This window comes from Monomorium pharaonis, chromosome 2 (genome assembly GCF_013373865.1).
Source record: "Monomorium pharaonis isolate MP-MQ-018 chromosome 2, ASM1337386v2, whole genome shotgun sequence".
NCBI lineage: Eukaryota > Metazoa > Arthropoda > Insecta > Hymenoptera > Formicidae > Monomorium > Monomorium pharaonis.
This window is the reverse complement of record NC_050468.1, coordinates 29,884,738-29,901,488: the sequence shown is the minus strand read 5'-3', so window position 1 is coordinate 29,901,488 and position 16,751 is coordinate 29,884,738. Positions and strand designations below refer to the sequence as shown.

The 16,751-nt window shown below is 31.0% G+C and overlaps 2 protein-coding genes and 1 non-coding gene across 3 annotated transcripts in view; 1 reads left to right on the top strand and 2 right to left on the bottom strand.

Annotated features, from left to right (window-relative positions):
- The window catches only part of LOC105837893 (glycerophosphocholine phosphodiesterase GPCPD1), a 29,886-nt gene extending 25,437 nt beyond the window's left edge, over positions 1-4,449 (bottom strand). Inside the window, exon 1 of the mRNA XM_012683057.3 lies at positions 4,129-4,449. The gene's annotated coding sequence lies outside the window, so the exon portion shown is untranslated. The remainder of the gene's footprint in view (positions 1-4,128) is intronic.
- Positions 4,450-7,768: 3,319 nt separating this feature from the next.
- LOC105837892 (PH domain leucine-rich repeat-containing protein phosphatase 2) overlaps positions 7,769-16,751 on the bottom strand; it is a 90,564-nt gene continuing 81,581 nt past the window's right edge. Inside the window, exons 9-18 of the mRNA XM_012683055.3 lie at positions 15,951-16,076; positions 15,614-15,767; positions 15,409-15,469; positions 14,810-15,064; positions 14,337-14,546; positions 13,523-13,685; positions 12,541-12,824; positions 11,491-12,333; positions 10,810-11,050; positions 7,769-10,531 (exon numbers count right to left, since the gene is read on the bottom strand). Coding sequence (XP_012538509.3) covers positions 10,073-10,531; positions 10,810-11,050; positions 11,491-12,333; positions 12,541-12,824; positions 13,523-13,685; positions 14,337-14,546; positions 14,810-15,064; positions 15,409-15,469; positions 15,614-15,767; positions 15,951-16,076 — 2,796 coding nt within the window. The 3' untranslated portion in view covers positions 7,769-10,072. The remainder of the gene's footprint in view (positions 10,532-10,809; positions 11,051-11,490; positions 12,334-12,540; positions 12,825-13,522; positions 13,686-14,336; positions 14,547-14,809; positions 15,065-15,408; positions 15,470-15,613; positions 15,768-15,950; positions 16,077-16,751) is intronic.
- On the top strand, positions 16,371-16,491 carry LOC114255550. The gene has a single exon (XR_003626807.2). It is a non-coding gene; the product is annotated as a U5 spliceosomal RNA (small nuclear RNA).

Below are 16,751 nucleotides of genomic sequence, written 5' to 3'. Positions count from 1 at the left end.
TCGGCTTTACGTCAAATGTCGGATTAATTGTGAGCATAACATGACGAAATCGTATTTTTCACGAATGCAATACTAACGATCGAGCTATATAGCGCAAACACATCAGATGACGGCAACTTTCAGCCCGGTGACCAAGACAGTGAACAAACACATTTTAATCATGTTTTTGAGACGTTAACATTTTGTTTGCTAATAATAATGATAATTAAAAGCGTCTTAACCACATGTCTGCCTTTATAAAATTTTATGTACAAAATGCATATGTACAAATTGTTACAGCAAAAATTATGAATAACGGTAGAAATAGATACTTTAAATATATAAACATATTAATATTGTTAATTAAATATATTATTCTATATTAAGTATTAATATTAAGTATAATATTTTATATATATATTACTTTAAACATATATTTTGTTACGGCTCTTTTTTCTCTTCCTTCTTTCGTCAAAGAAAACGTACAATTAAAATACAGATGTACAGAGTGTAAAATTTAACAAATGGACTTATATTTTACTCGAACATATTAGAAAAAAAAAGAATTGTTTGAGTGAATATTAAAATTAAAACTATTAATAAGAATAATAAAAGTCTCGAGCAAAAATCTGTTATCCAAGAATCTAATTCAAGAGCTTAGCTCTTGCTATCTACTATTCAAAGTCAGCAAATCTCCTCTTATTTGAGTTACTTGTCTAACATAGAATCACATATATAATATTGGCAAACTTGTCGAGTCTTCTCGTATGTTCCATTTACATTTAACGCTGTTGAAATGTCGAGAGAAACATTGGCACTTTTCCGTAATTTATATATTTCGTTCGCTATTTATACAAATTAGCAAGGTATGACATTTTGTGACGTCAATAATATAGTTTAGTATTCTGAACAGAATCCGTTGGCACAATAAAAAAAAAGACCATTTTTCTGTTACATCACATGTTGTCGACATGTGTGCTTTTGTTATTCTTATTTTGCGATGTAAAATGTTAATATTTATGCGAATAAAAAAACACAACATTTTCACAACAGTTTGCAACGCTTTTTGCAACGCATTTCTGGTTTAGATCTATTGCATTTTTTGTATGTAATTGTTAAATAAACTCCTTCCGTTTTTTTTTAATTGATTAGAAATTTTGAAAATTTAAAATTGCAATATAAAATAAGAATGTTTACCCGGGAAAAATGTTTCATATAAATAACCGGAATATATATGATTATATATGGACAATTTTTCATATTTAGCTTTTTTAAAAGAAGCAATGCAAAACTTATATTTTAAATTAGTTTCTGTCTTTTCAGTATGACTATTATTTTTTTTATATCAAACAGAAATTTTAAAAAAGAAAGGAGACTAATATGAACATGTATGGACATATTTTATATATATTTATATGTTTTTATATGAAACATTTTTTCCCGGGTAAACAATATCCATTTCTAAAAGTTTCTTTTTGTGATATCTAAAATTATATAACTAGATATTATATATAAAAAGAATAAACACATAGTGAAAAATCGAGTCAAGGTTATTACAATTTCCGTTAGCTACGGGAGATATCTTTCTTTTCCATAAATTAGAAGAATTGCCCGAAGGTCTTAATGATTTTGCAACTTTTCTGACTTTCACAATACATATATCCTTTCAAAATGTCTGCTGTATATTTTTTCATATCCCAGATATTATCCATATTTAAAAAGACATACTTTATAAAAATTTTTAATTATACAAATCTACAGTACCTGTAGTATAATCGTATTGTCTAAATGCAACATAGATTTTCCACACTTATATTTTGTAATGTTTTGTAAAAGTTTTCATCAAAATAATTTTTCCTTTCCCTTCTTTTCAAAAACATTTTATATCATATATAAAGAATATTATCATAGAATTTATGTTTGATTATAAACTTTTTTTTAGCACTGGAATATCTTTTCAAGATTTTCTCCAAATATTTTTACAGTGTATTAACGTAATTAATAAATAAAAATAAATAAATAAATTTGTTTAGAAAAATAATATAATTAAATGAAAAGCAGAGAAACTTAAATAATTTAATTTCCTATTTTTTTTATTCATAAATATTAGATTTTATATATTGTTAATTAATTAATTTTTATATCAATAATTTATTTGTCTTTAAAAGTTTTAAAATTAAATTTGTCAATAAAAAACGATATATTTTTTAATTTAAATTTTTGGCTTTTTTGTATTTTTTTTAACAGCCGTACATTGTTTCATGTTTCACAATTAAATTATGTTAATTTATTTTTTGTCTGACAATAATTAAAATTAATTATAGACAAAAAAAAAACAATTTTTAAATACCTAACGATAATGCAAGCTCGAATTACAGAAACAATTTTCTTTAGAATTATAAATCTTGAATGTTTTTATCATTCTTGACAATGGCGTAGCCATGAAAAGGAGACTATGATAACTCGAGTCCCCTTCCCCCAAGACTTTATGTTAATGTTAAAATTTCGTTTAGTAGAAAAAGTAGTTTTGCAACCGTTGTAAAATTCTTCATCACAATTGATCTTTGCTTTGAGTTTTTGTTCGATTTAAATGTAAATCAATCCTATAAAGAATTTTATAACAAAACTGCTTTTTCTACTGAACACAGCTAATGATTGAAAATCCTAAGAAAAAATGAATATCTTTGCTGAAAATCTAAATTTATATCTTCCGTCAAATTTTCTCTCGTCAGTATTAATACTTATGCAGCTGTAGAAAAAAATTTAGCATCCGTCATAGCATGTGACTGGAGGACCCTTCCAGAATGGAAATTAAGGAATAAAAGTATTTAAAAAATCAAGAGCACATAATATAAAATAACATATAAACTATTAAAGAATATTTAACTCATGTGTTCCTTAATAATTTGTATGATGTCAGTTACATGATTTTTAATAATTTATAATATATGTTATATAATATATAATATATGATCTCTAATCGATTGGTTACTAGATTTTTAATTTTTGATTTTTACTTCATTTTTGGTTTTTAAAATATTTATTTTTAAATTCTCCGTTTATGTCAAATTTAAATTAAGGTAAGATTGTATGTAATAAACTCTTTGTCTAAAGAGATGCTTGCTCTTTTTAAAGGCATTTAAAGTTAGATCTTTAATCATTTAATTTGTTGATTCCCAGTAGCAAAAAACATTGGCACAAGTGAGAAGTAATGTAAAGACAATATTCCCAATATTGGTTCAATATTGTAAAGTAGGCGCTTCATCTTATTTAACCAATTTGTTTAAGCAGCAATATTGGTTCAGCATTGGGTCTATATTGGATCAATCGATTTTTCATATTGGACATTAATTGCATCCTAATTTGGAGCCAATATTTTATGACCAATATTAGCGTTACATTGTGAAAGATTGGGAAAACATTGGCCAATGCATCTCCAATATAACCAATATTTAGCCATCATTTTGCTACTTATATTTTGCTACTAGGGATGTTTCAGCTAAGAATTTAATATTAAATTTGTTGTTCCGTGCTGTGTTAAACAATTTTTTAATAAAATATAAACGATGGTCTTGTTTTTATATTAAAAATATAAAAATATTTCTTTTTTAGTTCTCCCTTCTTCTCTAAACGTAAATTTATAGCTACACTCCTGATTTTTGATTGATTACACTAAACGAAAAATTTACGAATAAACGCGGACACCCGCTGTTCGTCTCGTGACTAGACAGATGACTTGTTGATGATCTTGGAATACGTTGTTATCGCGACGAGCAGTCAAATGACGCACAGTTAGAAAAAGGTGTTTACAGCCAACAACTGCAGGCTATTTTTTTCTCGAGTCCAGTTCAAAGTCCGCGGCAAGAAATTCGTCCTCTCTTGTATTTATAGCATGTCAAAAACCTGTCGCGTGTTCGAAACGCAAGGCGCAACTCCGTTTTATGTGTTCAGTTTAACATATGCCATTTCTTTCTCGACGTAATCTTCGTGCGCGAGGAAGAGATGTACGTCAAGATACGTGTCGTTCGATCTTTCGAATATATAGCGATCTAAGAATGCACTTTCTTCCAATTGTCTTCCTGTCGCGCGTCGATAACTTCCGATCTATCCTCCCTCCCCTCCTTCCCGTCTCCCGATCTTCACACTCACCTGAAGAAAGCGATGAGCCGCGCACGTGCTAACTTCCAGCGGGCTGCATTGCGCATTGGGCTGCGACACTGCAATCGATCATCGCAGATCTGGTCGATCTTTGTCCAAAATGAGAGCTTCTCGCTTTCGAGTCGGTGGGAACGAGTCAGTGGGATAAGTCTGTTTCACGGCAGAAACCTCCGAAATTGAAATATTCGCGAAAGGGTAAAAGAAAAAAAAAAGAAAAAAAATTGAGCGAAAGAGAAAGAACAGAATGGATAAGCCGATCGCTTCGAATGTACGTTCCGACGTGCACGAACGCTCGAGTACCACTGAGTGCCACTAGTCTTCGGTTCCTCGATCGCTTCACTTGACCGCCCGGAATTCCGCCCTTCCCCTCGTTCTTGTATCTCTTCCTTTAACTCGTCATTGTGACGTTGATATTTCCATAGTTATACGTCTGGCATTATCAACGACATATCGGACCGGCCTAGGAAAAAACCTACGCAGAAAAATATTCCCGTACTGAGAAAAGCGGTTACTCACTACATTTTTTAGGTTTCTTCTTCTAAGTAACAGTTATCTTTGCGAAGAATATGCTCTTGATGATTAATCTTAAAATATCTCACGATTAACTTGAATCAAGTAATATTTACTTGGAACAAACTTCCGTCTAACGCACAGAAAAGTATGTGTTTGAATTAAATGTGTTACTTGTGTGTTTTAAATATTTTATAAATTAAATATTTTTATCAAAGTCAAAACAAAAATTTAATTTACTTTATTTTGACTTTTCTTCGACTTAACTTTATAATATTCTTTGAAAGCGTATTTTTTATAAACTTGTTTTAAATATACACTAAGAAAAAAATGTGTGATATTTGCGACTGTGATTATATAGTAAAATAATTGCGGATTACAATCAGAGATATCATTTTTATTAGTAATTATTACTATAAAATATTGATAAAAAGTAACCATATACTTAAATTGATTGATCTTATTATTTTATAATATAACTTACTATATTAATTAAAAATCTCCATTTTAGCAATTATATAGTACAAGTTACATAGACCAATATTTTAATTATAAAAATATCTTTTAAACAAATGATAATTTATATTATTGAATAACTATAAAAATTATAGTGACACTGGTTACTGCAACTATTTATTTTTCTTTTTTTTCTCAGTGTATGCTAATGAGTTTTTCTAAAATTTGTGACAAGTGTATTTTAAAATTACTATCTAAAAAATATTCTTTGTTGAAGATAATCGTTATCTATTAAAAGAAAGTAATCGCTTTTTTTTTTAGTAATATTTTTCTGCGTGTATAGAGGAGTGTCGTGACGTAGGTGAGCACAGAATGATAGAAGGTTCCGTCGTTACGAAAATATCGCGTGATACACTTCTCGTGGACGTCGTGAACGTCGATATATTGACATCCTCAGTCGGAAGAAAGACCCGATATCTCCTGCTGGTACCTATGGCGGCAGGTCGATTGATGTCTGTTGCGTGTCGTCATCAAAATGTTCTTGCGTAATCTCTTAGATATCTCTCCTCGGGTTTCGGTTTCGGGACCTAATGGTATAAACTATAAAGAGCAATATTAATTCCGCGAATAAATTTCATTGTACTTCTTACAGCTGCGCGCTTTGATATGCTCATTTACGACACGTTGTTTTTCGATTTGCACGGTGCTTATCGAAGAAAAACTCCGACCGCAAGTCCAGTGTGCGACATTTATTTTCGCTTTACTCATTCCGCTTGCGCGATAAGTAGTTGCGGATAACAGGCTACGTTTCGGCTCGAACTGGTGTTGGTTTTCCTATCGCGCGTTGCATCATTTGCATCTTTGGCGGATTATAAAACTCATCGCTATCTTGCAAAAGCTGTTGTAAAAATGTCGAGTGAGACACAATATGAGTCACTTCTTCAATTCCTGTCTAATCGTCTTATTTAACTGCCATATGGACTCTAACATTCTTCACTGATTTATTATCCTGATAATAATCGCTAAACTAACAAAACATTTACCGTCATTATTTTTTTTCTCTGCGTACATAATTAAACAATCGAAGTCTTATTCTGCAAGAGAATCGTTTTAACAAACTAATTAAAAAAATTAGCTTCTTCTCTCCATTATTTGACAAGGTAAAAAATAGAATAGTCATATTTTACGATCCGTATGGCGTAATTTATATTCCCACTAGTTTTATTATTTTTAAAAATTATAGTCAGCAGAATATTCATCGTGGAACGAAATATAATGTTAAATGTGGCGTGTGGTTCAAAATATCTGCTTCGAGAAACAAAAGTATTATTCGATAAATGAGCTACCCAGTAATTAAGAGACACGCAGATGTTAAGCACAATTAATTAATAATTTGACAGTCGCTGATAGCAGCGAATAACTGATTCCAAAGTTTGATAAAGAAACTGCTTATCGTGCTCCCGATGGACTCGCCGGAGGAAAAGCACGTGCTGAATCAGTAAGATAATTCTCCCTCACGTGCGATTTGACACTAGTCTTACTCCATATTTGCGATGTCAAAAAATGTTTGACTTTTAAATTCAACTAAAGAAAGAAAAAAATCATTCTGATTATAATAAATATACATCAAATTATAATTACAAGTTTCAATATATTATCAAAATTTATTTAAAAAGTAAACTGAATATTTAAAGTCGATAATTGAGAGTTAAAAAATATAATTTTTTAACTTTCGATCTTAAATATTTAATATAATTTTTTCAATATTAAATATCACGCATTAAATGTATCTATACGTAAATAAAACTTAATTTTTTTTAAATTTTATAATATTTTTCTCTCGTATTTTTAACTTTTTACCTTAAATATTCTACTAACAAAACTATTCTTTGAACTTTTACAGAAAAAGCGATTTTAAATCACTCAGAGAGATTTTAAATTCTTCAATTAATTTAAATAATATTCCTCTGTCTTTTTTTATCGTTTATACAATTTCTACAGCAAGTTTTATCAATTAAAATATTTCGTTCTCCCTATTTATATAACCTTCTACCGTATACTCCTTTTGGACACGACAGAAACGAAGCGATATCGGTGTAATAGCACGCTGCAAATAAGATAACGCCTTCCAAGGCCAACGCGAAAAAATTGATCGGTAATCGGAACATAACCGAGCGCTGGCGTGTCTTCAATCTTGCTGTCTGTTGAATTCATTTGCCGCAATGAGTCGCGGAAGGAAGCGATTATTTGATCGTGCGGACACGCCGATAGACAGGAAGTCAGATTAGAATGTGACGAATAATGACGTGTATTTTAGAATTAATGGTAAATTTATGTAAGTTCTACTGCAGGATCCTCTGACGAACCTGTGCCTGTCTCTTAATAATTCATTAGGGTCTGTAATTTACTTCGGACTCATGTTTTGTAACAAAAAAAAGAAGAAATCGTTCGACACTTTCGATATTTTTGCCTACGATTGAAAAAATAAATTATAATTAACAATTAAATAAATCAGTTCGAGATCAATATCCTGTCTTCAAAATGTGCATGTATAAATTTCAAATATTCAAGAATTTTTATATTAAACATTAAAAAAATTTTTAACGCAGAATTTTAAATGTATAAAAATGCTGAATATTTTCGTTAAATTCTGAATACGTCACCATTTAAAATGTACAGTTTATTTGTTCTGACAACAATGGGTCACTGCATCCCATGATTTATTTGGTTCAGCCTCAGGTACAGTTTTGTTACATGGTGTCCCGGAGAAAAATATATATCAACGAAAATAGGTGATTCACTATATATTTATATTTTTTTAGAAATGGAACTTTTTTGTAAACTTTAATCAAATACTGAATAATTAGTATTAAAGTTTTCTGTTTTACATTATATATTGACTTTTGTAAAATCAACTTTTCTTTTAAATTGTTCTTCTCCTATCTTATGATTGAAGAACTTTCTTTTTTTAGACAAATATTTATAAATTTATTATTGAAACATACCTTCTTTCTGGACATATTCTATATTACATTAAAAAAATAAAAAAATATCTTTACACTTATAAAACACATTTTTTTCACGTGATTTTTTTTCATCGAAAAGCATAATTCCGATTAAGGAGAGAAATAAAAAATATGTTTTAATTATACAATAGAGACTAAAAAAAATTAATTTACGTCGGAAGTATGCTCTTTAATCGCCCATTTGATACGACTTAATCTTTCTTATAAATATACAGTGTCTCTGTTTTATTTCATTACTTTGGTCAATTCTACAAACGTTGAATGTTGCTTCTTGGCCATCAAAAGAATTAATGATGTTAAATTTACATTATCAACTCTATTACTGTAAAATGGTAGGTTTAAAGAACCTATGAAATAAAGAATTGTAAGATTGTTGACTCAAATACCTTATTACAATTCTTCATACATATAATTATATTAACTTTTATTTTTATAAAATAACGATAGAATATTTTTTTAAATAATATAACACATTTAACATTTCACATATTATTATCGCACAATTAGTGGTATGATTAAGACACCCTGTACATCATAAGTCGTAATACATCGTCACGTGACGCATATGTAATTGAAAGCACGAGATCAGATGTTGCGTCAATGATATCACGTGTTTTATGAAATTATCATAGTTTATCGTGAAAATGTTATAATCGGAAATATATATTAAATTGTACCTATTATTACAAAAAAAAAAATATATATATATATAAGTATTGTATAATAATTATGTACAAAGACATTTCTAAAACATTTGTAAGAAAAAAATATGAAGCACAACGATATCTAATGCTAAATATACTAAACATAAAAATATAGAGCAAAGAATAATTGAGATTTGCGAGATAACGTAAAATATCCATGCAAAGAAAATCGATACATTAAAAGAAATAAATAGAAATGCAATTTGCATATGTACGTATTTTGCATATGTAAATTTTACTAGATGTGGAAGTATGTTTTGTATGTTTTGCAATTAGTCAGAGATAAAGAGATTTCTTTTCGAAGAATTTACATCAAATAATAATGCGTATATATAATAATAAAGAATAGGTAGGAATTTAGAATATTTTAATCTCTGATCTCGAAGATTAGAAACGGATTTTCTTCGATCTGTTATTTGGTTTCTCTCTCTCTCTCTCTCTCTCTCTCTCTCTCTCTCTCTCTCTCTCTCTCTCTCTCTCTCTCTCTCTCTCATTTTCTGTGCAGCGCCGTAAAGTCGTTCCGCAATAAAGCAGATATAGATCTTCCGCATGTCTACCGTTATAAAGAAATAAGGCAAGCTTTGTGTAGCGTAAAGGCTGCACCAGTGGTTTCCGCGGTCCCTTTATTACACACGTATCAGCTGCAATAAACGAGCGAATTACCGAAGTGACGGTACAAATCCCGCCGTCTTTCCTTACATGAGATTCGAAGAACTTCATAGCTTATCTGGTCGTGCCATTGTTATCAACACGATCGATACTGCGATTGTGCGCTTTTGTTGCTCTGGTACGATTAGCTCTCTGCTCCATCGCATTGTATTCCATTAATTACTCTGTGTCAGCCAATGATAATTAGAGTACAGATTGTAATTACTTTGCGCCGTCGAGCCTTCCAAGACAAATCACTTTGGTTATATTAAATTGTTGATAATTAAGCGCAAATTAATTTATCGCGATCCGACAAATGATGTAATGTAATTGAATATAACGCGCAATGAATTTCCGTGTTATATTCCGCAATCAGATATGATAACAATGATAAAGAACTCGTATGCTGCAAACTTTCAGCAAAATATAAATATCAAAATGGAAACTTTTTCAGGAGAGAATTACATAAACGTTATTATACATTTGAGTGACATTTGTTCAACTACGATTGAGCTCATTCATTGTTAAATATCATTTTTTACTTTTTTGCACTTCTATCTTATTCCTAGTATCCTTGCGCTGGATTTTGATCTACAGTTCCGTGGTGGCAACTCCCCAGTACTGTTGCATCCTTGAGGCGTCCTGTTCCAACGAGTCCAGGCCGTTTCTTTCCTGGATAACGGCGAAATCGTACTCGAGGTTGTACGGCATCAACCTTTGCAGGCTGCCGAAGTAAGCGGCATTTGGCCCGCCGTTCAGCAGTCTTCGACCGCTACCGAAACGGACTATCGGCGGTCGTGATAGCGAAGGATTGAAGGAGCGGGCGCTGCCGAACCTTTTCGACAGGAAGGGAAGATTGCTGCCTAACTGTGGTGTCGACCTCGATTGGCCGCGATGCAACGGCGCCTTCGTCAGCGTGTCCAGCTCCTTGTCGAATAGCATCTGAGTATTCTGCTCCAGCATGTATTCCCAACAACGAAATTGTTCCTCGCTGAGAGCGCTAGATCTCTCCGAGATAGCATCCTCTTGCGTGGCAAGGCAAGGTGATGCCTAAAAAAATAAAGCGTGGACTTCGTTTTTTACGTCTTAATATTTTTATCTTTTACATCTATAAATTTTTTAATTGCAGTCGTAGCAACTTGTATGTGCGTGTGTTTTATGAACACATCAACCGGATACGAAAGAATTTAACTGTCATCAAATTTTACTGTGATATTTAATACCTTAGTAAAAAAGTCATAACTCTAGCATTTTTTTGCCAGCGGTTTTTATAAAATTATATTTTCACGAAGACATATAAAAAGAAAAACGAAAAGGCTCGACTTTACTTTTCGCATGCCGTTTTCCTGCATGAGAACACTCTGGTGAGCCTTATTTGTCGCTCTAGCAGCTGCACTTCCGGACCACATCCTTCCGGATGGATGACGAGACTTGAAAGTGCTATCACTGGCTTGATCGGATTGTCCACTTGGCGAACTGCGGTCGTCTCTGTACGGAGGACTTTCGTTCTCCTGCGTCGATCTGGAGTTCTTGAAATACCTTCCGGAACCACCGTGAACCTTGTTGGATCTGCAAATACCAAAATACCGGATGAAATACTTATAAACAAATTTTATAACAACACATTGAAACACATTCTCGAGAAACAAAACTCTTTTCAATTGTCTCAGTAAAAAAATTATACAGTCTTTTTTTTAAATAAAAGAAACAAAAATAGAGTCAGACTAGAAGATAATTTTAATAATTTAGAAAATTCAAATTTTTATTTTGAGAATATATTGATTGATTTGTTTTAATTTACGTGTTTTGTGCAATAAAAATATCTAAAAAGTATTTTTTCATAATAAATGAATATTGTAATTTTAAATGTTTATAGAATTATATAGTGAAAAAGATTTATATTAAAAATGTTACTTTCTTGCACATTTTTGATGTTTTATTGTATAGAGCTACGATATCGATCGACTTATTTTCCACCACATTTAATAATAGTATTTCATTTCCCTTACCTGCCTACAATGTTTTTTAACACGCCATTAAGATAATAGCCTTCGCTTGCGTGACAACAGCAGGCAGTCGGTGGTTTATGCGCCGCTGGCGGCACGCAACAAGGACAAGGACACACGCTATCGCTTTGGTTTCGGTTTTTGCCAACGGCCTGCCTTAGTTCACGCATGAGCTGATCCATGTCGCCCGGGCTTGGCCCCGCCAACCGGACAACGATAATGCTTAGATTGTCCTCCGCACCATAAGACTGCGCGAGATCCTGAAGTCTTTTCGCAGCCAAAACAGGACTGGCTTCGGCTCTGGCCTCCCTCACAGCCTCCTGGATAGTCAGGACCTCCCATAGTCTCCGATTGGCAACTATGACGAACTCATCGTCGTCCTCCAGCGTCACTTCCTCATAAATTGGATCAGGCACCACCAAAGGGAACATGGCGGCATTACCAAGTTGGTTCTTCACTGTCTGAGCTTTCTTAGACTTAGCGAAGGTCAAGGGACCTGCGGCTCTACAAAGAACAGCTTTGGCATCTCCGGTCGAAGCAACTTTCAGAGAATATTTGGTTGAAGACTTCGAATATCCTTGCTGCGACGATAGTTTCACTATGTGGACCAGAGTTGCGTCCACGCCATACTTTTGACCCTTCTCCTTGAGTTCCCTGTGTGCTGACAGCAGGGTATACTTAAGATATTCCTTTGATGTCTCTCGGATCGTTCGTTCCTCCAGTAAGAGACGAGGGATCATTTCTTGAAGGGCGCTAGGTGCCTCCTGATTTGAACCACCGTCGAATATACCGAAGAGACCCTCGACATTGCAGAAAGATGGCAATCGCACTTGAGAAATGTATAGCCTGTGAGCAAATGTGAAATTTTTACATTTGTTAAAATATGATTCAATATTTTTTCAAAATTGCTTGTTGCTTCGCAGAATATTAAATAACATTGCAATTTTTTTATAAAAATAAACTTCTTTTAATAAAGAAAGAATAGCCTTTTTATCTATCTATTCCTTTATAATTCAGCTATTTTGGAGGAACAAATACGTATAATAATTTTACTTTTCGCGTGAACCCGCAGTTTCCGAAAAACCCAATCGCCATGGTTGTTCGGTATTCTTTTCCGCCGCGACGATTTCTTGCTGATGCGGATGAGAAGGCAAACTGGGTCTGTTCTGTCCAGACACATCCACCAAAGATATTGGCCTTTGAGATCTATAATCCTGAAATTGTCGCGGGTCCACGTGCAATCGGGAGTTGCAGGATATATCGAGAAATTGTAGTTGAGGTGGTACCAGTGTTGCTAGATTTACCCTGTCCAATTGATTGTGCGCCAGATCTAACACCTAGACGAAATAACTATTTTATTTCATTGTTTTTTATTATCTAACTGCATGTATTATTGACATTTTTGTGCCCGTTTGCACATATATATATATATATATATATATATATATATATATATATATATAGATATGTATTTTTCTTCGTTGATACGTGTTATTGATAAAATTTATTTATTTATTTATTTATAAAAACAAACACGTCCCAAATATTGTAGTTTTATGAAAATACAATATTTATATTGTAAAATTATTTTGTAAAAATATATTTCACAAAAACTTAAACGTTTATAATAATAAACTCAATTGTAATAAGTAAATTTTTTATGATTTGAAATAAGTAAACAGTAAAAAAATTATAAAAGATAAAAGTAGAAGAAAAATTTAACATATTTTTAAATATTTTATTTCAATTTTTTACTGTTATGCATTACCATAAAATATATTTATACATTTTTGAATTATATTTTATCTACATTTATTAAAGATTAAAAAGAAATAATTATTGTAAACCCTTTTGTTTTTTAAACCAATTCTTCTTAAGTATAGTAATATACTAAAATTGACAATTAATGTCTTTGAGAGTAATGAACACCTTGCGTATTTTTTCTGTCTAAATAAACAGAGAATGTAATGCGAGTTTGGATTGCAATCAAACGCATCTCGTTTACATAAATAACATACGCGTTCCAGAGTCTTACCTTCAAAGATGCTGTTCTACTGAAGGTGGGGCACGTTAATAGTCGATTAGAATGTACGCGCAGTACGCGCAAATGTCGCAAATTTGCCACGTTGTCTGGAAGGTATTGCAAGCGGTTTCCAGATAGCACCAGTTCTTCCAGGTCACCCCACGCAGCTATGCAACTATAGAATTTTTCATTAATTTTAATGATAAACATCTCATAAAATAATTTTATGTGCCTTATATATATATATATATCGGTAAAAAAGTTTAAATATAATATAAATATATTAATATAAATATATATTATATTTAATATATAATTTATATCAATATATTTAATATCAAATATAAATATATTAATAAATAATAATGATATAGGTATGAAATATGTCTATAAATGTTTTTTTTCTCTTGTATAATCTCTGTTTATATAAGTAGAAAAAAACAAGAATAATAATTAAACATTTCAAAAATTGGAATTAGTACTTAAATAATATTTTCAGTTGATTTTGATAGTACGATTCTTTGAGAAAAAATTTATTAATTGGCCTAAATGTAACTTAACTTTTCTTAAATTCAAGTATTTATATATTTCAATGGAATATATTGAAGTTTAAGTATTTTATGCATTTATTTTAAATGCATTAAATACTTAAATTAAAGAAATTTAAATAAATTGAGTTAAATTAACAATATTTTTTTATCGTTAAAATATTTCTTTTTATCATATGAATATGCGTTCATTATTTTTATTATCTGTGATAGCCGCTATAAAAGTATCATTGTTCTTCTCTTCGTTCTTTACAAAGAATAGAAAAAGATAGTCTCACCTTTCCGGAAGAGTGTCCAGGGTGTTATAAGCAATGTGAAGAATTCTCAAAGACGTGAACTTCGCGAGAGCATCTAAAGCGGTATCGGTCAGACAATTTGCCGTGACATATAATTTCTCCAAGGTGTGCGATCCCTGGTGAGTTTTGCCAGCCTCTTCGCGATACGGAAGTTCGGAGAGCCGATTGTTGGAGAGGTTCAAAACTTTCATCCTGAAAAGGAGTTCGAAATCTAAACTCTATTGCGTGCAAAATATTTACCACGAAAGAAACGCGATAACTTCATTTCAGATGATTAATTGTGTGTTTTAAGAACAATTTATTTTAGACTTATTTTAATTACTGCATGTATAAGTAAGATATCGTTATTTTTATATTACTTATTTTTATTGTCATAATTTTTAAATAAATATAGATTTATTTGTAAAAAATTTAAATTATATATAATATATATATATATATATAAAATGTCTCACTTTTCGGTGTTTGCGAAAAAACTAGTTGGCAACGTGGTCAACATATTGCCCTGAAGAGTTAAATGGACGATATTCAATGGTCTCCTGGGTGGTGGTAGAGCTTGTAGTCGGTTGTGAGGCAGATGAAGAACTTCTATTCTCGAGGGTTGCGACAACAACCTGTCCGGGAGAGCCGTGAGAGCATTGTGCGATGCGAAAAGGACGCGCAATGCTGGTATTTCAGTTGTCCATTCTGGTAACGCATCTAAATTGTTGCTAAGAGAAGAGAGAAAGAAATACAATTTTCTCGTAAAATGGAAATAAATTAAAAAATACATATACATTCTTTGAATCTATTACTATATATTATTGAATTTACTAAAATATATTTAATTTTTATTAAGCAATATATTAATCACAGATTATATTTAAATAAGCATCTTAAATAATTATAAAATTAAAAATATTTAAAAAATAAAGAGAACAAATGTACAAAATAAATTTAAGAGACATTTAATAGACAGATTAACATATCTTTTAAGAATAATTAATATTATATAATTTTTTTTATTTAATATTGATAATAAACTAATATATTAATCTATACTGAATTTACTCACTAGGAAACATCTAAATGCTCCAGGTTAGTTGGCACAGGTTCTACAATTAATTTTTTTAATCCTGCAAAAAAATTAATTTTATTCTAATTTAATTCCTTTTAACTTTTCTCTTCTTTCTATATTAAACAATTAATAAAATGTTTATTATTATATAATATATTTTCATTACTGCATTTTTATTGTGCATATGAAAATCTATACTTACTATTGTTTCCTGCAATAAGCGATACAAGATTTCGGCCGCAAAGAGTTAATTCCGTTAAATGATTTCGTCCACAGCGTACACTTTTCAATTCTTGAAGAGCACTGATGTCCAATTTTTCAATGTTATTTTCGCTCACGTCTAGATGCGTCAAGTTCTTTGTCCCCGAAAAGAAAAAGACATAATAAACATCAAGTTACTTTAACATCAAGTTATATACATTAATTATATCTTAATCATTTTTCAAAAAGACTGTTTTTACATGTAAGAAATTGGAAAAAACAAATAATTCGGAAATAAAATGAAATAAAATTTTATTTTATAGCAGCTATAAACTTACGCCGTAATTTCCCAAAATTATATTTCCTTTTAATTGATTGTTCCTTAAATTAATCTTGTGCAAATTGCTATAATTGATTTTCTCATCCTTGTAAGATTTTCCATGATCTGTCTTCGACAGGACTTCCTGTAAGTTATTATATAAATAAATAAAATATCTCTAAAAATTGTACAGTCATGATTTGTGAATATTAAAAAATCCAGATATTATATTATATAAAACATTGATAATTAAAAAAAATTTTAACAAAAAACTCTTTTTTACTTTAAATTTTATTAACAAAATATCGCTACGATCCAGTTAAAAGAGGGATTGGACTATGTTAGTTTTGAATATCGCCATTAGAGGTCTGTTACATTAAAATCTCGTAAGTAAAATTAGGTTTTTTGCCGATATAAGAGACGTTACAGCTTCAGTTTGTCACTCAGGTTTCCCTTCAATACACGAATAAATCTTTCGCCTTTTACTAAAGATTTCCGTGGAGGGGAACATCTTAATGAGTATGTAACTATTTTTTGTAGTACCTGGTGAAAACTGGGTCATAAGTAAATTTAAAATTAAGTTTTCTATAATCCGTTCATCAAAGAACCCTCATCGAAGAACTCTCTATCTGCGAATAGGAAGGCAAAATGGTACCGTAGCCCAAATCTTAGTACTATATATATAAGTAATATTTAATATAATAAATATGACTGGTTTTCCTGCGTGAACCGGATGAGTTTTCCAAGTCAAGAGTTATTTATCTTGTTGAAGTAGTCGCAGAATATAATAAAACTATAGTTAATGGCTGAAGTATTATTT